General features: G+C 48.6%; 2 protein-coding genes across 2 annotated transcripts; both read left to right on the top strand.

The window, feature by feature from the left end:
• Positions 1–1,027: 1,027 nt before the first annotated feature.
• On the top strand, positions 1,028–24,965 carry LOC105278241 (leucine-rich repeat-containing protein egg-6). The gene is made up of 2 exons (XM_011337193.3): positions 1,028–1,774; positions 18,198–24,965. Exons 1-2 carry the CDS (start codon positions 1,603–1,605, stop codon positions 20,168–20,170), a joined length of 2,145 nt encoding a protein of 714 aa, XP_011335495.1. The 5' UTR covers positions 1,028–1,602; the 3' UTR covers positions 20,171–24,965.
• LOC113562705 (histone-lysine N-methyltransferase SETMAR-like) lies at positions 13,103–14,083 on the top strand. Its single transcript, XM_026972852.1, has one exon. The coding sequence runs from the start codon at positions 13,103–13,105 to the stop codon at positions 14,081–14,083; it is 981 nt and encodes a 326-aa protein (XP_026828653.1).
• Positions 24,966–24,981: the final 16 nt, after the last annotated feature.

Below are 24,981 nucleotides of genomic sequence, written 5' to 3'. Positions count from 1 at the left end.
ATTAAAAGCCGCGCGCGCGGCGGCGGCCAATGGGACACCGCGAACACGGCTTAACGCACGGCATCGCGCGCGCGATAATGAAAAATTACAGTCGCGGCGTAGCGGAACGCGAAAATAAAACGTGAGTTTCTGAAACCGAATTTCGTGCGTTGTAATTCTTGATTATTATTCCGCGCGGCGATCGCGAACAGAACTCGGAGCAACCGCGGCACTCGCACGCTCATACGCACGCCTAATTAATTAAACAGCGCGATTACTGGACACGGATAGTGGCGGAGAGGGGAGGGGGAGGGGGAGGGAGAGGGCGGGTGAGAGACTATTTTTAATTAATTTACGGCGAGGTACGATTACGAGCTTTTTGCTAACGCCCCTTACGTGCGCCGCTTACGACGATGATGAGAGAAGGAGGGGAGGAGAGAGAGGGAGAGAGAGAGCTATCGTGGCATTTATACCCCTGAATATTATGCCAGGCCGGTATACGGCGGCGAGCATTTCCGGGCAAATACTCTTGTCATAAGAGAGAGGTAATTACAATTCCTATTACGCTAAAGCCGATACCACCGGTAACGCTCGTCCCTATTCAGCTCCTATCCCTCCCTCCCCCCATTTGCTGCCCTCCCCTCACGTTACCCACGCGCGGCCCGTGTAATCCGCGAAATGATCCTCGGGGACCCGCCCGGTCCGACGCAATTTCGCGCGAATATGAATAAGAATCACGACTCACGCGTGACTCGGAGCTCCTCTCTTTCTCTCCCTCCCGACTACCCTCTTTCTCCGTCTCGATGTGCTTCAAGTTAGGGCGCTGCCGGCAGGCGGAGCAGGGCAGGTTAGGGTTGGCGTCGCGGAGGAGCCATGGTGGTGGTTTGGGGTTAGAGCGGCGGCGGCGGCGACGGCGACGGTGGCGGCGGCGATATGGTGGTGGAAGCGACGGCGGTGATGTGGTGGTGGTAGCGGTCATGATGGTGGTGGTAGTGAGTGACCAACTGCGCAGACCCCGAAGTCTCTCAGCCGCGAGTACGTAGCCAAACTCCGGCTCAGTAAGGACTGTGGTCCCTCCCGTTCGCAGTGCAGTTCCGAAATCTCCGGGAGCGACCGCGTTCCTCCGTTTTTCTCCTCTCTCTTTCTCTCTCTCTCTCTCTCTATCTTTCTCTTCCTCTCTTCCTCTCCCTTTCTTTATAAGCTGCTCCCTCCTCCCCATCTGTCCCGTCTTTCTCTCTCTATCGCCTTTCGTATCTCTTTCTCGTCTGTCGTCCGTCTTCTCTCCGCCCCCTTAGCCTCGTGCGTTCCCTACACCCTTACGAAAAGCTTCGCAACTTCCTCAGCCGAGCGGTCGCTCATCAGCACGCAGCACTCCGCACGCGACCGTCACACGGGCCGGTAGCGATCATCTCGCGACTGTCGAGCTGGAAGCGCGACCGAGCGACGACCGTCCGACCGATTGATGGATACGTGCGGCGAGACGTGCCGCACGCGTCCCGGCGACCCGTGGCGATCTCTTCTTCATGGCGAGCCACGTGGATTGGCAACGGTGATTCTCATCAGCGAGGCACGTCTCGTCGGTGCGGCACGGGCGCGACGCGCGCTCCGCCTGATCGTCGGCGGATGGTGACCACTGTCACGCTGGACAGGCCCGTCCGCCCGCGCAGTGATCGTCGAGTGATCGGCGAGGGGGTGTGCGCGAGGGAAGGAGGTAAACCGCGGCGGTGGTTCGGGCGTCGATGTGCGGCACAGACCCGACGACGGAACTTCGCACCGGCACTTCGCGTCGCTCGCTGTAAGTATCCGGGGCCGCCCACCCCTCTTCTTGCCTTTCTCTCCCCTTGTCGCTCCTCCACCTTCTTCGCCACGATCAACCCTGAACTCCGCGATGCACGACACGATGAGTCACACGCGTGCCCCAGCGATAAGTCAGCTGGAAGCTTCGACACGCTCGTGTCGCACGACCAGCGACGTTCTCGTTTCACGTCGCACACAAGGGAGATTTCTCGGGTCAGCTGTTTGCCGATTATATTCGCCAGCAACCCCCCCGCCCCCCGCGCCCCGTGTTGCACGGCATCGTGTCCGGTAGACTGATTAAATATGCATTGTCTTTGGCGCACGTCGCCCTTAAAACAGGGCTTTATCGACTCGCGTGAAATCGTCGTTCCGTGTTTACACGCGCCGCTTTTATAGATCGACTCGTGCCCCGCGTGTCTGGTTATAAGTTTTTAAGAAACGAGATTAAGTCCTCGTTGAACGAGCATTCAGCGTGACGGGCTACCTCACCGTAAGCGAATGGCTTTTAAAAGTCATTATGCGCGCCCATTCTTGAACAGCCATTTAATTTTCCTCCTGAGGGAGTCGTTTTTATTAGGTTCCTTCATGACTCCTCTACTTCTTGTACTCCAGTTCGGAATAAGGGAATCGGATTAAAAATGTTAAGTCGCGAATATTGAGTTAGCTCGTAAAGTGTCGCCAGTCGCTTTTATTAATCTTGAGTACAGAATGCTTCATTTCCTTTAATAATTCGTATTACGTATATTTTTCTGTTATCTCCTTTTAATGTACGTATCAGATAGTAATATATATTTATCCCGTTTCTTTATTGCTGCTTTTAATAACGAATGTTACAACCTAATATTAGCTTCTTCACAATTTTAAAAACACCTTTACATATCGTTCGGTAATTCTAACGTTAAATAATGCTAATTTATACGTATTTGTACTTATCAGTTTATTTATGAAGAATATTGCGGAATATTGCACAGAAAATATTATAAATAAGACCTTACCGGTAAAAGAAGCGTGGAGAAAAAGGAACTTCTGCGAGGTGAGCTATAGTGAAGGCTCATCCGTAAAAGTCGATAACGAGCACGTAATTGAGAATCGTGATTCCGGAGTCGTTAAACAAATTAAACCCCTCTCGCCGCAGTGCGCGTCTCCGGAGCAGTAAATATATTACGCTTTCTTCGATCTTCCGTGGCTCCCCGGCTTCATAATTAATTCCCCGATACCGCGGATACTCCTAATCCCAATGAGTTCGAGCCGTCGTCATTGGACGAGCTCGTAATGAAATGCACCCTTCTCATTCCGTCGGGTGATGTTATTTTTCCAGTCGATAGGAACTGCCCCGAAATATTCTCCGAACTTAATAACGCCGGCTTATATAGCGGAACAGGTATTAAGTACGCGTTAGCACGTACGTCTCCCGACGGTATTAAATTTTGACATGGTTCCTCCGGGGGAGTTACTTTTTTCCTCCGAGGGGTCGTTTTAACGACTTGAAGTTTGCAAACAGCGAATTACGACGGTTAATATCGCAATTGCTTCTGCACGTGGAATACTTTCCGGTCCTGCTCGATTTGCTGGATTTCACTTCGCGGAAACGTCCCGGCGTTTAATAATGCGCACGCCGGCGAAAGTTTCGCGCTCGGAACTTATTCGGTTTCATAACGGATGATTTGTCGTGCTCGTAAAGGTATATGTCACCGGGGCGCGATTTACGATTTATGCGCATCGCATTCAGATTCGAGTCAAGACATTTCGGATTGTATAGATCGTATAAAATATGTTCAAATTTGATTAACGTGGATACCTTACTCGCGAAACGTCGTCAGGACATCGCCGATACGTGTGGATATTAAATCGAACAGAGAGTTTATTATTTTGTGCTAAGATGGGAAGAAATTTTATAGTCGAGTTAAACGCGTTACAAATTACGTGGACATGGGAAATGCTGGAACACAAGCGTCACAGATTTAGTTTTTAGATACTCTCTCACATTACAGTACATTATCAGCGGCATTCTCGCGTGTATCGGGTAAATTATCTATCAAAAATCAATTTAAAGGTCTCGAGTTACTCCGTGACATGGGGGATACGGGAACTTTTTATCGGTTATAACAGTCGCCGTAGCGTGATTAATCGACCTGTCCGTACTATTAAATGGGATGCGGATAATTAATCGTCGGTTTCGCCGCAACACCTGCTTGCCCTAGCGTGGGAACATCTGAACCGCGTTAGACGCGCAGCCTCACAAAAACGGCGAGCACGATCCGATCCGGATCGTTGTGCGAGCTTGCACGGCCAGTGCGAGTCATTAAGTAAACTGTAAATCTTGCTTACTCGCTACGCCCACCGGGCTTACGTCAAATCCAATCGTAAATTTTGATATGCAGGAAAAGATATTAAACCCTTACGCATGCTCTCACCCCGCTCTCAGCCTCAGTGACCGTCCACGGTCACCATCCACCCTTTTCGAGCTTTTCCAGCGTACAATAACCGCCGGGAGAGGTGAACGAGGAGAGGCGAGTGCCACTCTCCGATAATAAAGCGGCCCATAAAGCTTACGGGGCGTGAACGACGGCGGGAATTATACAGATATGGCATTTACATCGGCTCGCCGCGCCGCGCCGCGCCTGAGGAAGAGAGCGTTGCATCGACGTTGCACCGACGTGTTCTCCCGTCGTTGTCGGGCTCGTTTCCCCGTTCACCGACACGTTCGTCAATTCATTCGTGCGCGACGCCTACGCGAGGAGGAGGGTCCACCATCGTCAGTGATGAACGCAGCCCGCGGCCGTAAAAAGCTCGAGGTGAACGAGCGACACGAGGGAACTACGCGCGCACCGCAGAACGACATCGACATCGCCGTCAGGCGCGGCTACGGCACGCCGTCGGAAATTCTAATAAGCCACGAAGACCGCGCGATCGAATAGAGATCCACGACAGGCGGCACCCGGCCAGAGCCCTTTGCAGCGGCGGTCGCCCTCCCTGCCTCTCATCCCCTTCCTCGTCCTCCGTCTCCGGTTCTCCAGTCAACTTCTAGCTGTCGTGATAAATCAGAACACACCTGGCGCCCCTGCTGCACGCCAGGTTCGACGCGTTTGCCCGTGCATACTCGTCGGATTACTCTTCTCTCCGATCCGGCCGCGGGGAGAAGCGTGTTCCACGAGAGCGGTCGAATTAAGCGCGCACGGGCAGGGCGGTGGAAAAGACGATGGCTATAAATATGAGGAGAAGAAGAAGAAGAAGCGGACGAGGGTAACGCGCGGTCGGGAGACGAAGGTGGAGGAAGAGCACAATGCGTGCCGCACCAATCCTATTTTCGGAGATACCCATCTCTCGCCGTTTCAGCGGCGGAAAAGAGGGCGGGCGGTAGCTAACCGCTTTATCCCTACGTCGGTCGAATCGCTCCTTCGGCGCGGCTGCTGCTGCTGCTGCAGCTGTTTCGTTGCTTCTCTAAAGTCCGTCCTTCCCAGCGACCGCCGTGCTGATCCGCTATCAGAAAAAACATTAGAAATGTAAAACGCGCCCGCCACCCTGATACAGCCGGAAACGCGCGAAATCGCGAGGGTGGGCTCGCCTGATGCCGGGAGAGTGCGCTTTCCATTTCGTCCGTAAAGTGCCTACGGGCGACTTATCGAATTTACGTTACTTTACTCATGTACGTCACTCGCAAACGGAAGAAATGTTTCGATAACGCGAGGGTGCAATATTTTAACGCGCCGATCGATGCCGAGATACAGGGGTGGCGAAGCTTCTGTGTTGGAATCATTTACATACCCGCGCAATCTACATTATTGCGCGAAAGCAATAGATTTCACTTTACACCGGGTGTAAGACAAGCCGAAACAGGCAGTTGAAGTTATCAGCATCACGTACGGACTATATAAAACGCAATTTATGCAACGTACTTTGTACGTGCGTCATTTATCGTTCATTTTAAATAACGTATCTCACTCTACTTTCTGTACTAACAATTATTCTCGCGAGTAATTACTATTCCAGCGATGATAGAACGAGATTTGAGATGAAGATTAAGCCTGTCCTTTGGGTGGACTAACTCATTTAGTCGACAGGCACAAAGGACAGCGTCACTTCGGTGTCACCCAAAGAGAGAACGTTCGGGGTCCCTTGTGGGGTGTCGGAGAGATAGTGGTAGTAATAACAGCGGTGTGTGGTTTCTCATTCGCCGAGACGAAAATTGGATTTAATCCCTGATTCTTGATTTATCACTTCCATTTTTGTGTATTAACGCGAGCGAAATGGAGTACGCTACCTTTCCGCTCTCTCCCCAATTATCAATATTATCTTTACGAGAACGACAAGATGTGGCACTTGCGCAGAACATGACAGATTCTCTTTCCCCCGTGGGGTAGACACTTATCTGGTTACGAAGTAGTTCGTTCGCGGACGCGCGTGCACACTTAGCCGGTGAAACGAGGTGATTTATGGCGAAACTTGCCGTATAAAACGCATATACATACGCTAAACGCCACCGGGTGGTTCATACCGCTTGCGCCCCCCCCGCAACCACGCGTCCCCCTCGCGGTTTAAGTTTCATGTCGAGAGGGAGAGAGAGAGTCTCTTCAGTGAACTTGTACCTTGCACTTCAATTTTATGCGCGGCGCGAGGGGTGGATATCGTGTTTGCTCTTGTAGCCAGGCATTGTTTGCCAGCCGCTTTTGTCTACGGTCCTCCCTCCCCGTCTAGGCGGTAGGTCACGGTTCAGGAAACCACTTGAGGAGGATTTCTTTTGTGCTGACGGCCTCGTCGCAATAATTGAGAGAAACCACGACAAACGAATCGCGTCTCCGCACCCCGCATCAATACCGCTGCGAACAATATGATTACACAGCGGCAAACATCAGCAGTGGCGGAAGCGGCGAGAAGAAACGAACGGATCGCGCGCGTGGCCACTCGCTCGGTGATCAACGACATCTCCGTTGATTAAATCGCGCCCGCCCGCTCTCATGTTCCTTCCTACATCCGACATCCATTTTCTGCGGACGCACGAGAATGAAAAGATCATTAGAAGCCTCCTGGGTGTCGTGAGGGGAACCGTGAGAACCACGGCCTGCGGCGCGAGAAATAATCGCTGCGGATTATCGCAGCCGCATGCTGCTCGCTCATGGTGCGGCGTCATTCGAGCCATCGAATCTTCTTCCTTCTCACGTGTCGCCCATTGTGAGAAGAAAGAGGAAGTCTTTGAATGTGGGCAGGAAGAGGCCGCGCTTTCGGCGAAACGGGAAAAGCGGGCAGGAAGTGGGAAAGAAATGGGCTAATTGCCCGGATCTGATCGATCGTACTCTATGAGCTCGGATTATGTAATCGGACTGATGTCAACCTGGGAGCGTTCGCTCGAACAGGCATGCAATATTTACGACGTGCTGCCGCGCATACATGCCATATCATATCCGAAATCGTCACCATTTTGGCGAGTCTGTTCGCCCTAATACTGCTGTAATTGGATCTGGAACGTCTACCTTGTCAGATAATGTCATAATCCCGCGTGGAAAAGCTGAAAGCAGGAGAGAGAGTAGGTCGTTACTCTCTGGAAAACCGGAAACATGGCAGAGAAAGGACAGGAAGGGAAGTGGCTGGCCGTCGCATGCTGGAACGAACGACTAAACAGGCTTAATATTGTTAGCCCGACTGCGTCACTGTGCCTTTCGTTCGAAACTGGACGTCGTTATTATCGTTACTGTTAAATGTGGCCGCGCCAGGAACGTGAATAAATTAACGTGCATGCACGGCTAACGTAAGCATACACCTCGGGTATTTTGCTTTAAAATATCGGGGACGAAAACGCGAGGGAGAGCCATAGACTTTCGCTGTATGTTGCAACAACGCTGTATGTCATAATAATCCGATAAATATTGTAAAAATAAGTTAGCGCGTATTGTAACAACGACTCTTGCATAAAACTGTCCGCGACATGCAGAAATGGTGAATTTAACCATTTTTTTTTCTGTGATTGAAATAAATGGCAAGCTCGGGTGCGAGACAGCTGGAGGAAATAACCGATAGTTATCAGTACAGAACAGAGGAGAGAAGCACAGGACGAGCAGATGGGATATTTTAATATGTCTGACCGACATTTCTGTGCGATATCGATGCGGAATTGTGAGAGTACACATAGCCGGGGCGTTGACATGCGGTACATTGGGGTACATTGATATTGCAGATATTGTGAATTAAAGGTATTGCTGCGTATCAAACTTTCATCCGCGGATTCCGTGAGCCAATTTATTACTGATTTCTTTTTAATATTGTTATTCAATAAAATGTATAAGCAGAACGATTAGCTTTAGAGATACATAAATGGAACAAATTGATAATACCTCTTTAGCATTCAGCTTATTTTAAACAGATTTTAACAAAACATGTATTTACCGCACAGTTGTGAAGGGATTTTACAAAAAAAGAATAAAGGCTGTGCTCCAATTAAATTTCCTCTAAAGAAAATGACTTTAAATTTGTCAAGAGTTCATAATTAATGGAAAATTTATAACATTCTGTAAACTATGTATCCACGATAGACACGTAGAGAATTGTATTGGATTTACCTCTGGCGTTAATTTCATGCATGTTGGTCGTGACATATAAATGAGATTACAGCGCCGGCTGTAAATTTTAAACATCTACAAAAATGAACGAAATTTTAACGCAAAAGGCACCATAAATTTGCGAAGGAATTTCTTCATATACGAGTGACCCGTTTAATAATCCGAAATAAAATTAGGTGCGTAGCAAGAAATTAATTGGATCAAATTACTTAACTTTGCTCAGTTTTCTGTCGGAAATTTAATTTCCCAGCTTTCCAGGAAAAGTTGATACTAATGTCACGGAGTAATTCCCAACTTTCACGCGTTTTAGATCAGAGAAAGTTGCGAGATCAGACGGTACGTGCCCGAAAAAGAACACGCGTGGAACCGGGAAATGTGGCCCAGTTATGCAACTCGTCTGCGCTGCTAGCGCGCGGATATGAAATTCACAGAGAGACATCGCGTTGACCGGTGCCAAGCGACTTAAACGATTAATTCCCTCTGCCGGCCATAATTCGCTGAGAGCCACGCGTTCCGGACGAATCACTGGCGGATCAGAGCGCACGTTCGTGTGCGTGTCGTACACGTCCGTAAAATTTTACTCGTGATTTATCGGCAGACGATTTTTATGAAGCCCGCGGGAGGGATTTTATGAGAAGCGCGGTCGCTGAAAGCGAGGAACGCCAAAATAAGACGACGACGAACGCGACTAACATATTCCTTCACGGACGATCGGGAGGAGAACCCGGGATGTGCACGGCACGGAGTCTCAGGGTATTTCAATATCTTCGAACGGCGCGGAATCGAGTGGAACGAGACGCGCCGCGCTATATATCGCCGAGGAGCATTCCCGTGGCGCCGTTAAGCTGGTCCTCTTTAAATTTCGAGCAATCAAACTCCCGTCGAGACGGTCGGAAAGCGTTTAACGCGCGGAGCAATTTGGCCTCAAGTCGGTGTCCGTTTTTTCCTCGATAGTGACGAACGAACGAACGAACGAACGAACTGGGCGTTCCGCATGGCACGAAGCATCGGGAAAAAACAGCAAGAGAGGAACGGTTAGGTGTAACTGATGAGAACCGAGTAAAAGCGGCGCAAGACAAAGCGACGAACGTCGGGGCTAACGAAATCGATGGGCGTAGGTGTAACTTGGGTGCGACGTAGACGATACTCCTCGGTGAAACATCGCGACATCCGCGATCTCCTCGATGCCATTCCGTTTCTAAGATCGTACTTCGATCATGCGTCATCGCAAGGGCGGGGGTCTGAAATGTAAGGGGGTTCCGGAATGTAAGGTAACGACGCGAACGACTCAACTTTAGAGATCTGTTTTTTTTCGTGTCACGGGAACGTGGGTGGACGCGCGAGGAAAACCGAAAGGCGAGGAGAAAACGCGTGCGGCCGGGGGACGAGCGGGAGCGGAGGAGAAAAATAAAAAAAGAGGAGGAACGATGCGCGACCAAGGTTTACATATGACGGGACGGAAAACACGAGGGCGGATGGTCGGACAGATGGACGGACGGACGGACGGACGGATGGACGCGGAACGGTTACGTATATCTTTAATATCTTTAATCCACACCCCTGCGCTCGCGGGAACGCCGAGCGGAGATATGCGTGCGGGCGGCCCCCTAAGCCTTCGGTCGTGCTACACGAGAGGGTAGTTCTGTGTGTTTGAGCTACGCAGGCGCGGTTTATCGACTGCCGCATATATATAGGAACGGCGGCAGAAGCGTTTCGTTTCGTTTCGTTTCGCAGTAGCCCGAACAATTTCTCTCCAGAGCTACTCCTCTTTCTCTCTCTCTCTTGCTCTCCACTCTTCCGCTTCCCCGCGTTCGCCTCCACCACCTTCTGCCACCCTCCGAACGACCCCGTCTCTCTCTCCATCTCTCTTTCGCCGTCAACCCTTCTTCTCTTTTTCCCTCTTACACTTTATTTCTCTCCCTGTCTCTCTCTTTTTCCCTCTGCCCCTCTTTTCTCTTTGTTCGTTCGTCGTTCGTCTCGGCTCCGGATATTTGTCCGGATTGCAATTGCAGAGGGCTTTTTCCCACTCGCTTCCCTCGTGCCTTGGTTATACCCGACCGAGTGAGACCTCTACGCTCTCGTTCTCTCCCGCTATTTCTCTTCCTCTTCCTTCCTTTGAACCCTCTCTCGTTTCTACGTTGCCACGACCTCCGCGCGAGGCAATATTTTACTCGAGCGGATGCGCGGACTTGGGTCGCGCGACCCGAGAAGACCGGGAGGGTTAAAATCGTTTCGACGTGCTCGATGACCGATCGAGTGCCATCCCCCCACGGTGGAAATACGAACCGGACACTAGCGGCCGCCACATTAATCCTCTACCTACGCCTGGAAATAGCTCTTAGGTGTTTCCGCGTTCGACCGTTCTAGCCCCTTTGCCCTCGCAACCGAGCCCTCGCCGCTTCAGCACGCGCAAAGCGAATCCTTTCCTCTAATTTGCATAATTTCCCGCAGCTTAAGGAAAGGAAGGTTTCCGGGTGGTGCGGGCGATTTTCTTCGTAAAAGTTAAAGTAACATTTCACGAATGTCGAAAACGAGCACTCTTCGCCTGTTGATCGCAGGAAGTTTCGTGATGCTCATCCCTGATCGGCAGGTATCGCGCGCTATCGATACCGATCGCCAGAACTTCCTCTCCTGAGTAGGGTGTTCGGCTTGGCGTTGATTGTCAGCTGTCTTAAGCGGCTGTTACCGTATTACCGCGATACCGCGCGAGGGCCGATCTCTCTCGATTTATCTTTCCGATAGGGATCGGATCGGGTCGAACAGCTGTCCCGGATGAAAAAGACGGCCCGTTGGTAAGCCGAAAATTGATGCTCTCCTGACTCGGCGTTAAACGGCGTTAAACCCAAGAGCGTCTTCGTTTCTCAGATGCGCTCGAATATAACGAGCGGTCCTGAAGATCCCGGCCGATGACCGGCTGTTAAGTAATGTAAATGTCTAGGCATTTTTTTCGTTTCTCCCCATGGGAGAAGGGAAAGCGGAAACAGGAGAAACAGGGGGCGAATGAGGATCCCTTTCGAACAGGTGGCAGACCAGACGCGGACCAACAGGTAGGAAAGCGAGTCCGCACTGATACGGGTCAAGAAATGCATAAATTAAACTGGGGGCGTGTATACGGGTCCAGCCTCCACAGTTCGCCCCGGTAATTTATGCCCGGCAACTGCATTGCGCCCCGAGGAGAGGAGCTATTCATTAAGGCGAGAGGAAAGAGAGGGAGCGAGCTGGGCCAGAGCAAACTTTCGGCCTAACGAATTTTCCGATTTCGCGCATTAATATGCTAATCCAATTAGTCGTTTCGGCACAGCGGGGCCCGCGCCCGCACGTGTGGTACCGCCAAGTTTTTAACCCCGTAGAACTAATTGAATTAGCATTTCAATGCAGCGATTCGTGCAATTCGTTTAGAGCGCGGCTTGCTTTAATTCCGAGATACCGCGCGCTAGAATGACGCTAGGTGATATTAACGTTTGATCTGCCGGCCGCTGGTAGCCGCGGGCTGGTACAGTTTTAATTACCGCCCTCGAATATTTATAACAGCAGGTAATTCTTATCGCGGTGTGTCTTCCGGGTGTTGCGCGTCGACGTGTACAGTGTCGTCCCGTCCGGTGCAACGAAATTAATTATACGCCAGCTCTGCAACGTCGCTGTGTTTAATTTAGGAGGGATGTGTAGCGAGACGTTGAATTGCGCGTTTGTAAAAATTTCTCTACAGTTATTCTTGTAAGCATGCTTTACTTTATTTCATTTAAATGTCGATCCGCCCAGCAGAAATGGTAACATTTGGGTGCATAAATAAATATATTCAATCTGTATTTAATGAAATGAATCTTCTTCACGGATATGTTTGTTGGATAAATATCGTTTCTTTTGTTTGATATGTCATAATTTTAGTAGCAAGTAGAAATTAATTTAGCTTTTAATTTTACGGGATTGTTCTTTGAGGTAGATGGATAATTATGACGCAATAATTATGTTTGATGGAGGAAAGTCTTATCCAGCGTACACGATTTACTAATTGCATTATCATAGAGTTTACTCTCGCGGAATGGTATGTAAGCTCGATACGGTAAACCGTAAAATTATGGTTCGCGCGTGATTCGTGCTCTTTGTTGAGGAGAGAGAGAGAGAGAGAGAAGCAGAGGAGAGGAGAGACTGCAGCTTTTCGAGTGTTCGTGGTGGTTAGCCAAGTTTGGTATGACTTTGGCTCGTCTTCAGTTCAGTTTCGGAACTCGAAACGAGACGAGTTAGGGGAGCAGAAAGGGGGTTCTGTAAATTGAATGACTTGGCCTGTTATACGTTTATCCGAGACTTCTTTGCTTTATGCTGCGCGGAGTCGGGCGAACGGCGCAGATTCTATTATAGACAAGAAGTCACCGCGGCCTAGCTACTACGCCCGATGCTATTTCCACATGTATTATGCATGTCCGGGCAAATTTCGTCGTCTGTAACAGCGCGAGACGAGGGGAGAAGCCTTGTCGTCTTGTTTATTATTTACGCTCTCTTTAAGCCCGATAAGCGGCCAATCTAACTTGGCTATCTCGGGAATGCCGCCTCTACAACGTTCGGGGATTGAGCCGTGCTGCAGCATATATTGGGTCATTAAGTATGAAACTTTACAAATGTAAAAGCGCCATCTTTAACATTTGTTATCTCAAATTTGGTGCCAAACGTCAGTATCAGGTTAGGTTAGTGTGATAGATGTATGTTCGCTCTTCAAATGTCATATTTGTTTGTTCAAATATCTTCATTAGTTTTATTGGTGGATTCTTTTTTATAGAACTATGGAAAAGTCCAAAATTCGTGTGATTTATGAATATGAGTTCCGCCGTGGAACCACAGTGTCGGAGACAGCTCGTAATATCAACGCTGTATTTGGTGAAGGTTCAACTACTAAAGCAACGGTGGGCAATTGGTTCAAAAACTTCAGAGATGGAGATTTCAGCCTCGCTAATGAGCCACGTGGAAGACCAAAGACGAAGGTGGATAATGATCACTTGAGAGCCGTAGTAGAGTCCGATCCATCTCAAAGTACACGTGAATTGGCATCGATATTCAATGTTTCCATACCCACCATATTGGTTCATTTAGCTGCAATTGGTAAGATAAAGAAGTTGGACAAATGGGTCCCGCACGAATTGACCGATGCGCAGCAGGCGCAACGTCTAGAGGCTTCCCTTTCTTTGCTTTCCCGTCACAAAAATGAATCTTTTTTTAATCGAATTGTCACCTGCGATGAAAAGTGGATACTCTACGACAATCGTAAACGCTCACATCAGTGGTTGAACGCTGATGAACCACCGAGACATCACGCGAAACCCAACATTACACAGAAGAAGCTTATGGTGACTGTTTGGTGGTCCAGGTCAGGTGTTATCTACTACAACTTTATGAAACCTCGTACATCGATAACGGCTGAAGTATATTGCAAGCAACTGGACGAAATGATGCAACAACTTGCTATTAAACAACCGAAATTGGTCAATCGGTCAATGCCAATCCTGTTGCATGATAATGCTCGACCGCACACTGCACGATTGACCGTGGCAAAGCTACGGGAGTTGGAATTGGAAACTCTCCGTCATCCACCATATTCACCAGATCTATCACCTACCGACTATCACTTCTTCCGGAATTTGGACAACTTGTTGGTGGGAAAATTGTTCAATTCTCAACAGGCAGTCGAAACAGCCTTCCGCGACTTCATCGATTCCCGTACTCCTGGCTTCTATAGTAGAGGCATAGACCAACTACCACTAAAATAGCAGAAGTGTGTAGATAACATGGGCGCATACTTCGATTGAAAATAAATCATGTCCATGTGCCAAAAAATGCAAAAGTTTGTTCTATTTGTAAAGTTTCATACTTAATGACCCAATATTAATCTCTCAGCCGAGGCATCCACTTATCACTTGTAATTTATTGGAAATATCGGCCACTTTATGCCGTAATGCGGAGTTTTTCATTTTCTACGTATTGATTCTGTAACACAAGCTCGTTATAAATATGTAATCGCTATGTAAATTACGCGCTACATTATTTATAAATTCTTTGCGCGTGAGTGTCACATGGCGCATAAATCGCGCCGTAATAAGATATCAGTGATAATAATGCGATGATGATCCTGCGCGAGAGACTGTGTCCGGATAAACCATTATGGTGTATTCGATATGCGATAAAATAAAACTCTGCGATAATTTAAAACGCAGTCAAATTAATTTCCGCCATATTTTGAGGACACTGCATAGAGAATGAATTCATGGAATCTACACACACAGATTTCTCTCGCGCATAAATTCATTCCATATCATTATCTACAATTTCTGGCAGAAATCACAGGTCGCTTCATGCATAATAAAGCACAATAAAAATCTTGATTAATATCGCACGTGATTCAGACAGCAATTCATGTTTTTTTCCTCTGATATAGCAAAGAGAGTTGTTATAGTTTCGCCAGAATGTTCCGGCTTTACACAATTTTGCTACTTATAACAAGATTAATTTTATGACGGGTATTTGCTCCGGCTTTAGAAACAATTACCACCAGTCTCTGATATTGCGTCAAATATTCCATCGCTATAGCACACTGTGGAGGGATAGCTCTGGTTGGGCACTTAATCGTGCGTTGGAGCTTATACGAAGCTCTTCCTCTCTCACTTTCTTTAGCGATGTGCGAAACTAGATTACAGCTAGTCGCATAAAAGTAAATCCTTAACGAGTTGCTAGAGAGCGAAATAAAAACTCGCTGACCTAGATACCTAGCTGCGATACTTGAGCTAATTCCCAGGGCTTGACTCTTATCCTACGGTCGTAGACAAGCGTTGTTTATCAGGGTGATGTCAGTCCTACTGCGGGACAAGATATCCTCGAATTTCCCCGCGCAATCAACTTCCAGCCTTCCCCGCCCTTCCCCTTAACATTCTTCGTCCAGTGCCGATCTCGTTCCACCCTCCTCACAACTTTCTTCCTCTCGGCGATATTCAGCGGCCGAAAAACGCCCCCATTCCGGCGCGGCCGTTACGAGGTATAAAGAGAGAGAGAGAGAATGACATAAAAAAGGGCGTCCGATTTCCCGGAGAAAATGACGCGCGTCGCCATACGGGATATTACTTGCCGCGGATGTTAGCGTCCGCTGCATTTTTTGTGGACGCGGTGGCGCGGGCTCCTCCTGGGATGGGAGGGTGGCTTTGGACATATAGCTGTGTCAGATAGCGGGACGCTGTAAATCTGTGCATTATACATGACAGTGAGATCAGCGCCATTTGTTATCTTGGTGGTGCGCGGAAAAAGAGACATGAAAAATTACTGGCGCGCCAGCACTTACCGAAACGAGGATATTGGGGAATTCTTCTAGACGCGCAGGAACACTTGCCAGAAATCTCGCTATGGGATCGAAATTATCACTGGCGCAATGCGTAATATCCCGTTGGTTGCACGCTGCTCTCCCCGCGATCCTGGCACGGATTGTAACGATCGCAATCGCGTTGTCGGACCGCCAACAACTGTTGTAACGTTTTCAGCACGCATCTCGCCGCGAATCATGTTTTCCACGTACAAAGTGCTTTTGTGCCTGATTATAGGCACATATATCATTACGAGACTGATGCGACTATGTGAGGCTGCCGCGGTTAGATTGACGAGCTAATCTAGTATCGATTTTCAATCCACCGGCAAGTTATGCGTGTGTATTAGATTGGAATTTCGGAGTATATTTTGAACGTGATGTGTGGCCAACTTTTCGGAAATGAGAAGCAGCAAGAGAAAAGGGAGAGAGTCGCAGTAATATTATTCGTAAAAAAGGTTCTAAATGTCTAGAAATTATTTACTCACTCAAACATTATTTTGTTGAATTGTTTAAATCAGTTGCATCTGGAAAAATAAGAAAGAATATTTCCGCATTTATTACTTTTTCTATTTTCCAGTGTAAAACATCTTAATTGTTCGCGAGAATATACATTCGTCAATGCTTAGAACGAGAGTTGCAACATAACTTTTTTGTGATGGCTTTAACGAAATATTAATGGCTTGAGCATTGTTTATCTTGTCGCCTAGTAAATTTCCCAAGTCTTAATATCATCGCAATAGACCGAGTACATTGTGCTTCCACGTGAAATACGAACAGCGACTCGTCGAATTGCTTGTTTTGTGGATAAATTTACCAAGGAAGGATGCACCGTGTTCTGAAATAAACGCTTGGCAAACGTATCGTTTTCTTGTTACTCCAACTTTCGTTGAAGCCTTTGCAGGACGGTTCCGCTGTATTTCTTCATCTAAGGACAACATGAAGGAAATACGCATTGATGTGTAAACTGACATGACAAATATTATTTTTATTATGTACAAATGTAAAACAAGCTAATATAGAGTTGACACAAATTTAATCTCTCTAAGGTGACTTCCTGAACTCAGATAACAGTGGAACAAATATAATGCGATGTTTCCCAACTTTATCTTCGTCACTTTCTATGGAATCTGCGACAGACAACTTAACAACTATTAAAAGCAAAACGAGTATCATCGTATCTTAACAATATTCATAACTTATAATTTTCTTTCCTGCATTTATAATCACTGAAAGCCGTTGCCGAGTCACAATTATGTCTCCATTTAAATTCGGGCTCGTACAGTCATTTTCCTTTAATTAGTATCATCAGTCGTTCCCATTGAAGGATTCTTATTTTATACGTGAGTACGCACTGGGGGCAATTTACGCGCTAATCAACCTGATTGTCCTTGCAGCGGACGATTGTATCGCGCGTCAGAGAATGCTGGAAAGTCAGCCAGGTTGAAAACGGGTGAGCACCGGCGAAATCTGTCGCGATTTAATTAACCGCGCGCAGTAAATTTAGCCGGGCGTAGACGCAAATTTAATATCCACTTCTCTTTCGAGGCCAGTTTGTCATCTCCCTTTTTATGTCACGAGTGGGTGGCGTTATTTACCCGCCTGCGGAGGGTGCGCGTAAAACAGTTGACACACAAACTGCGTCGTGTCAGACGTATCCCGGGTTGTGCGGCAACGTGGCAGCGCGAAATCTGAACGCGAATGAACGTGCAGGTGTCCGTAAATAAACTTGCATCGAGCCTGTGCGGCAAACCGGCGAACGTAAAAGGTAGTTACGCTCTCGCGAGTTATCCGCTCACAAAGGTCTTTCAGCTAACGGCGGGTTTTATTCGAAACATTTACTGCGGCTTCATGGCGCAGAGATATCGTTCGTGTAATCGCGCGTATAAAGGACGAAGGATGCTCTCGCGCACGCACGAAGGAACACAATCGGGCGTAACAAATATCTTCTAATTACGATGTGACTAAAAAAAGAGAACCGCGCGCACACGTGCGGACCGTCGACACGTCGAGGTACTCCTTCCCTCCGTGTCCCCTTAAGGGTTCGTGCAATTAACATTTTGCATTGTCGTCACCTCGTTAATGGCACCGACTGATAATGCTACTGCATCATTCCATTGAGGAGGAACTCGGATGGCGCGTTTCCAAATGCATTGTAGAATTAACATGCAGTTAATATCATTAAACTGTCGGTCATTAAAGTGATAATTGGGACTGGCTGATGAAGTAATTTCCATCGTGTTTTGAAGCGTTACTCCATAAATATTGAATGTATAATAAATATATCGCGATACGTGAACATGTGCCCCGCGGCGAACGATACTGCGGGTATATCATTGCAATCGGATTTTCCCGGGTCCCTTGACGAATTTGAAGCAATTTTTGCTGCAGCAATTTGTACTACAAGGTACCTATTGGCATTTTTCCCTCCCCTTTCTTCTATTATCACCTCACGCTATCATTCTCTTTTCCTCAATTTTCTTCAGTGCATCAAGTGGGTCGATTTAACCGACACGTGCTCTTCGTTTTCGTTGCAGGGCATTTCCAGTCCGAAGAGAGGAGCTCATATGGAATGGCATCACGTGGACCGTCGTCGTCGACGCTGCCGATCGCGATAGCGATGGCCGCCGTGATGACAGCCGTGGCTAGTGGCTTGTGTCCGGCGCGATGCGAATGCGACGACGACAGCCTGCGCGCTTCATGCGCCCACGCCGGCCTCGAGGTCGTCCCGATACAGCTGAACCCGGAGATCCGCCACTTGGACCTGTCAAATAACCGCGTGGCCAGTGTGCACCTCACCTTCAGCTTCTATGGGAACCTGGAGAGTCTCGACCTCAGTTCGAATCTCATTCACACGCTTGGCCTGGAGAACTTTGGCATGCAACAGAATCTGGTCGCGCTGAACGTCAGCAACAACGCGATACGCACGCTGGCAAAGAACGCCCTGCGTGGGCTCGCGTCTCTTCGAGAGCTGGATCTGGCCGGCAACAACATCTCGCGGATGGACGAGCAGGCGTTCAAGTACACCAGCGAGCTGGAGGTGCTGAATCTCAGTGACAACTCGATCACGAGTCTGCCCGATGGCCTGCTGAGGAACCTGCACAAAATACGTACCCTGATTCTCAGCCAAAACTCGTTGCTGGAAATATCGACGACCAACCTGGCGCTGGCGCCCAGTCTGGAGCATATAAATCTGTCGGATAATCTGATATTGGAGCTTGGTCGGGATTCCCTGCCATCTCTGCCGTCACTGGCCACCCTGAATCTGTCGAACAACGTCATCAGGTACATCGCCGATGCCGCCTTTGATCGCTTGCCGGATCTGCTGTATCTGGATCTATCCGGGAACAATCTGACGTCCGTGCCCACGGCTGCTCTGGCCAGGTTGAGCGTTCTTACGGGCTTGATTCTGAGCACAAACCCTCTCGGCTCGTTGGAGGCCGTGGCCTTTCGCAACCTCTTCGAGCTGAGGAGTCTAGAACTGAATGACTGTACGATCACGAGCGTGAACGCGCGGGCGTTCGCCGATAACGTGAATCTGGAACACATCTCGATGGACGGCAATCGAGAATTGAAGGAACTGCCGGCACGGGTCCTGTACGGGGCGCGCTACCTCAGATGGGTCTCGTTGCGCCACTGCAACTTGGCGACCCTGCAGCCGACGCAGTTTCCGGTCGACGGCCTGACTCACCTGCAAGTCGGCGGCAATCCACTGGTGTGCAACTGCTCGGTACACTGGCTGTGGAACGTCATCCGTGCCGAGGAACGGCGGAACGAGACCAGGCTCGAGCTCGACACTCACGAGATCATCTGCAGCGACGAGGAGTTTGCTGGCAAGGCGCTGATCACCCTATCCGAGAGTGCCCTACGGTGCCGCCTGAGCCCGTTGTACTTGTCGCTATCGGCCGCTGGTTGTCTGGCAGCGGCTGCAACAGTGCTCGCCCTGATCGCACATCTCACTCGGGCGAAGCGGAAGAGGCGGACATTGGCGTACGCCGCGCCGAACCGTCCCGAGTTCCTCGTCTACGTCGGCCGGGGTGGCAATGAGTTGGACAAGAACGCCGAGTCGTACAGCCGGCGATTGTTGGCCAGAAACGAGGACATCTCGTACGATTCTCCGCGCGGCAAGATGATGACATCGTCATCGACGGCGACGGCGGAGCATAGTCCGCAGGACACGAACATCTACGAGACGCCACGATACGCCCGTTCTGCCGGTGGTCTTCGTGATGCCGCCGTCGAGCAGCCGTACAGGAAACAGCCGGAGGAAGGGGTATACGCAGTGGCGGACGTGACTGATCTGCGGGACGAGCCGCCGGAAGTGCTGTCGCTTTATCGCGCTCACGGCCCTTCCGCCCTTTCCAGATCGAACGGACCACGGCGGCTGGACTACGGTTACGATTACGAGTACGATTACGATTACGAGTCGGCGCCGCCGTCGTCGCCGCCGCCGCCGCCGCCGCCTCCACAGCCGACGCTCTCCGAGAAACCGCACGTTGTCTTCGTGTGAGCCAGGGGAGGAACGGGGTGAGGGTCATAACATGGTGGGTTCAACTGTAGCGATAATCAACGGAGTCGGGTCGGTCGGACGAAGCAGATCCGAGGGCTGGTCTATGGTCGTTAGCGGACCCGATGCGGTAACTTGGTATCGCGGGTTCTTAACTGTCCCGAGTGTCGCGGGGATTGTTGCCTCGACGCTCGGCGTCTTGCTGCGTTCTATGCTTGCGGAGACGGCGCGGAAACGCAAGGCGCGGACGTACGAGGACCAACGAACCGAAGCTGCACGCGTGGTAAAATGTTAAACGTTTCAGCAATAAATAACGTTCGTTCGACAGGCACGGGCGAGGGAAAGAAGTGGAGAAGAGACGGACGGCCGTTCACCGCGTTTCGAACTGTTTGTGTATTGTGAGACGCGAGAGTGGATGGACGTTACCGTTCCGCTTGACGCTTGAAAATGATCGATGCCCGCAGTTGTCGAGCGAGCGGATCATCCAAAATTCTCCCGAGCGAGGAAACGAATGCGCCGCGTTTTCCTCGCGAGAAACCGGCAGTTCACAGCACACCCGTGACACGACACGCTGAAATTATCCCCCCAGGACAAACAGAAGCAACCGTGGACGAGTGAAAATGAAATGTCTTCCGAGATAGTTGCGTCCTTGCTAGAGCGCGAGAGGGAGAGAGAGAAAGAGCGCGAGCGAAAGAGAGAGAAAGCGAGAAAGAGAGAGAGAGCCACGATGCATTCTCACTGAGGGAACACAATCTGACTGGGAATGTAAATTGTGCGGGAACATAAGAGTACGTTATACTGGCTGGACCGCGCAGAGAAACAGAGACAGAACGAGAAAGACAACGGGGAGAGAGAGCGAGGATTCCGTATTTATTTTCGAGGATTGCAAGTTGAAATCCGCCGGCTCAGTGCGAATGCAGTGGCCTGGTTTTGCGAGGCGAGCGTTCATTTCGTCGGATTCGTCTGAATTTCGTAGTGACAAATCAAATCAAAGCTGCGCCACGTTAGTCGATTACAGGTCCTCTCCTAGAGAGATTACTAGCTACCTAGAGATTAATGCTCTTCGCAAAGTCCGTTCCAGACTGAGGAGCTCTACCGACTCAAAGTTTACAACCAAACTACTCTGTTGGCTACTAGTCAGTCGCTCTATCGGATTAAATAAATAGCATTCTTATCATCCGGGTACCCGAGTACGAATGTACGAAGTACTCATTACACAGAGCAATAGTCATACCCGAGTCGATTCCGAGGAATATCCGGACGTCCTCGAATATCCTCGAAATATTCATAATCTAAAATCCGAGCAACAATAAGAGCGTTATCGATAAGGGAACGAAGAATGTTTGCTAAGAATTGCGTTAACACGTTCCTCCACACAAGACACGCTTAAGGGAGCAAATTACGTTACACAGGTCGGAAATCCGATTTTTTCCCCCCTTTGCGACTAGCAGGGGCGATCCCTCGTTCGTACGAAGTATTGTAAATTGAAGCAATAATAGTTACGATCTTTACTCTTGTAAGCACATTACACCGAATACGTTTAGAGATTACAAAAGCGACACACATTTATACAAAACATAAGCGAATACACACAAAAATATATAAATACAAATATATATATATATATATATATATTTATTTATTAATTTATGATGTTAAGTTTGGAGAGAGATGTTACGTTTTGGAATACGAAATATACTCGATGCAGTACGAATAAAGTGCGTACGTTTCCGTTGTGAGAATCATCGAAGAAAGGGCTCGTGTCCGCGATTCGTCGTAATGATACCGTCTCGTGCGGTAAAACCTCGTACAACCGCTGCATGCATCCCCGTCACGTCACGTACAAACGACGGAAATCGTTACGCGAATCCGCGATTACGATCCTGAGGACCTATTTGTATGTTTTTTGCGCACGCCTCTAAACGCACCGCGTCCGCACGAAACCTAACGGAATATGCAAAACTTCCTAATTGGATCCGCTTGTAAGGCAACTTCGTGAGTCGCAGTTTGCAACACCCGGAGATTAAGTCTCGTTACTGAATCGCATTTTCCTACTACGGGTCGCAGCTCGAACTTTCGCAACGAGAGAATTTAAAGAGAGAGACGGAGAGAACGAGAGAGGGAGATTAAGGGCACTTTTTTCAGAATTGCTGACGTTCACCTAGAGGAACGGAATAAAAGATCATAAATGTTGAATTGAAAGACAAAAAACATTTTAATTCGCTCACAGCCGTTTTCTTTAGTTTATCATATTTTAATGTATTATCTTTCACAGTCACATATATCCTTTCTAATCTGATTTTTTAAATAACAAATCAGAGGAAAAAAACAGGCGTACGTGTCGTAATCAGAAATTCGTTACACATGTTTTAATTCATCATGAAACATTAACAGTGTCGGAATTGGCTTTGATTCTGTCGCAACAACGTCGAGGAATACATGAACACATGCGGTATCATAAATTTTGAGAAAGGTTGCTACAACACAATCACAGCATTAAAGGATCTTCTCGTTTCGCATGCGCCTGACGCAAATAATCTGTTTTCATTAATGCAGCTAAAAAGTTCATTTTCCTGAGAATCGTAACTATACAATCTTATCACGTGAATTCTCGTTCTCGGCGTCATTCGATATGCGGGTGGTCCCATAAAAAATGTATGGAAACCTCCATCGACCTGGCGAAACGTTCACAGTTCCCCAGATAGTCGGCAATCCCCATCAATTCGCATCAACGTTCATTCGCGCCAAACGGCCGGGCGGCCGTTTAAAAAATGACAGTACTCGGTTGTAGCGGAAAAAACGGGAAAAAGAGAAAGACAAAAAAAGGGAAGAAAAGGGAAAATCAAAAACGAAGCTGTATTTACGAGGGCCTGTGAAGGCGTTTGGCCTTAATGCGATTAGGGGAAATATTCCGGACTGATGCTCTCCTAGGTAGCCTTGTAAGCGGCCTTCATTCGCTCGCTTGGCGCTCTGAAAAATTCATTTTCCCCGAGAGCGAGAAGCCCGGCGGGAACGCTGAATGAAAATCCTCTATTAACGTGCTTCCCGTGTGCGGTCCACTGACCTACAAGCCGCATCACGAGTTCTCTTGCTTTCGGCAGCTGCCGCCGAAACGGGTCGTACATCTTGGTTCGCTAAGTTTGTAAGTTCCGACGCGGAATGCGCAATCGATCGTCACAGTTTAACTGGAAAGTCGGGGAATACCTTCCCTTCTTTGATTATGCAAGGAGTTTTACGACGCACCCGCGCGGTAAGAAACGCGAAGAACACGAGAGAAAGGGGGAGCCAGTAAATTGTCGACTTTCGACTTCATACGAGTTTTCAAACGTGTACGATCGGGTTCAAGTATCGCCAACCACGTGCGTGTTGCAACCTGACTTACACAGATTTATACGAATTCCCCTCGATTTCGAACATTTTTTTGAAGAAAGACATCTGCAGGGATAACTGAAGTTATCCGACAAGTTAATTAAACGTGTACGTATTTCTCTTTGTTTATTTGTCATTAAGCTTGGGAAAGGAAGGGATTAACTCCGATCCAATTTACAACTTTGATTACCGACATTAAGCGTTCATCTCTACCCATTTCTCTGGCTTCATCTCACCCTTGTGTCTCTCTGCGCTATTCAAGTCGTGCGATTAAACTTAAATCGTAAGCAAATATCCAAGATTCGTCTACGTCGCTCAGGCTGCAACTAAGATCCTTCCTTCGGTATCCATTTGCATTTGTTACGTACGGAAATTCCGAGAGAGAGGGAGAGAAAGAGAGACTCTATCGTGATTTATAAACCACGGTCTCTAAGTAATCATCGGAGATAAAATCTCGACCCTCTCGAGAGGAGAGTCTAGACTCTCGACGCGTGCGGCAACGGGGAATATCGTCGGGAACGTGAGAAGTCTGAGGAACGAGTAATTATATAAACGTTGATTTTAGTCTAATAGCCACAGGGCTTCTTTCTCTCTCTCTGCTCAGTCGCTATTTTCATTATTTCTAGCAGTCCTCGTCCCATATATACGTACTCATGCTCGCGCTTTTGATCATGTCCGACGTCTTCGCGCGCAGGATTCATCCATCCATTCATTCGGCATACAAAGATAACGTATCCGAGAATCTGGATGGGAAGAAAAAAGACCGCCCCTTCTGCAACCGTCGCCTGAAATATTAGATCTGAAAATATTTCGTTGTGTGCCTACCCTCTCTCGCTCGGTTAGCCAAGGCTTCTCCTCGGTGGCACTTCGCCCGACTCGTTAGTCGTGGTAGTTAGTCATGCTATGTGCATCCCGTCCGGAGAACGACCAAGAGAGGAGAAGACAAGAGAGGCGGAGAGCGGCTTCAGTGAAGGAGTTGGCGTCCCCCACGAGGGGGATGAAGACCTCCTCGCACCAATGTCCTTCCTCGCTCCTCTTCTTCCTCTTCCTCCTCCGCAAAAGATTTTTCCTTTTGTAAACCTCATCCGGGGAGCTCGTCGATGCGTTTGAGGCGTGCCGTTGCCGCTCGGCGATTATTTTTGTATGTACATACAGCCCGTGTAATGTCGAGCGTATAGTCGGCGCCAAGATGGTTGGGATACCTCTTGTCCCGCGGGACACCCTCTGCGGATTTACTCCCGTACAAACGGAAGGTACAGCGGATAATAATTATTAGAATATTAATGTTCCGCTTCTCTCTGCGTATTTCGGCGAACATATTATCACGTTACTCTACTACTGGTATATACTTACTGTCGCGCTCATTTTTGTATTATTATCACCTTTGATTTATTGTACAGGAATAAATCTGCCGAAATTACCCACATGCTAAGTAAAAAGCGTCT

Source organism: Ooceraea biroi, chromosome 10 (assembly GCF_003672135.1).
Source record: "Ooceraea biroi isolate clonal line C1 chromosome 10, Obir_v5.4, whole genome shotgun sequence".
NCBI lineage: Eukaryota > Metazoa > Arthropoda > Insecta > Hymenoptera > Formicidae > Ooceraea > Ooceraea biroi.
Note: the sequence above shows the minus strand (reverse complement) of the source record. Positions and strands in the feature narration are given on the sequence as shown.

What these genes read in the sequence shown, in the direction of transcription:
- LOC105278241 (XM_011337193.3), top strand. Translation starts at nt 1,603, where the DNA reads ATGGTGACCACTGTCACGCTGGACAGGCCCGTCCGCCCGCGCAGTGAT. An exon ending in GGCACTTCGCGTCGCTCGCT is followed by an intron (nt 1,775 to 18,197) that starts GTAAGTATCCGG and finishes TTTTCGTTGCAG; the next exon opens with GGCATTTCCAGTCCGAAGAG.
- LOC113562705 (XM_026972852.1), top strand. Translation starts at nt 13,103, where the DNA reads ATGGAAAAGTCCAAAATTCGTGTGATTTATGAATATGAGTTCCGCCGT.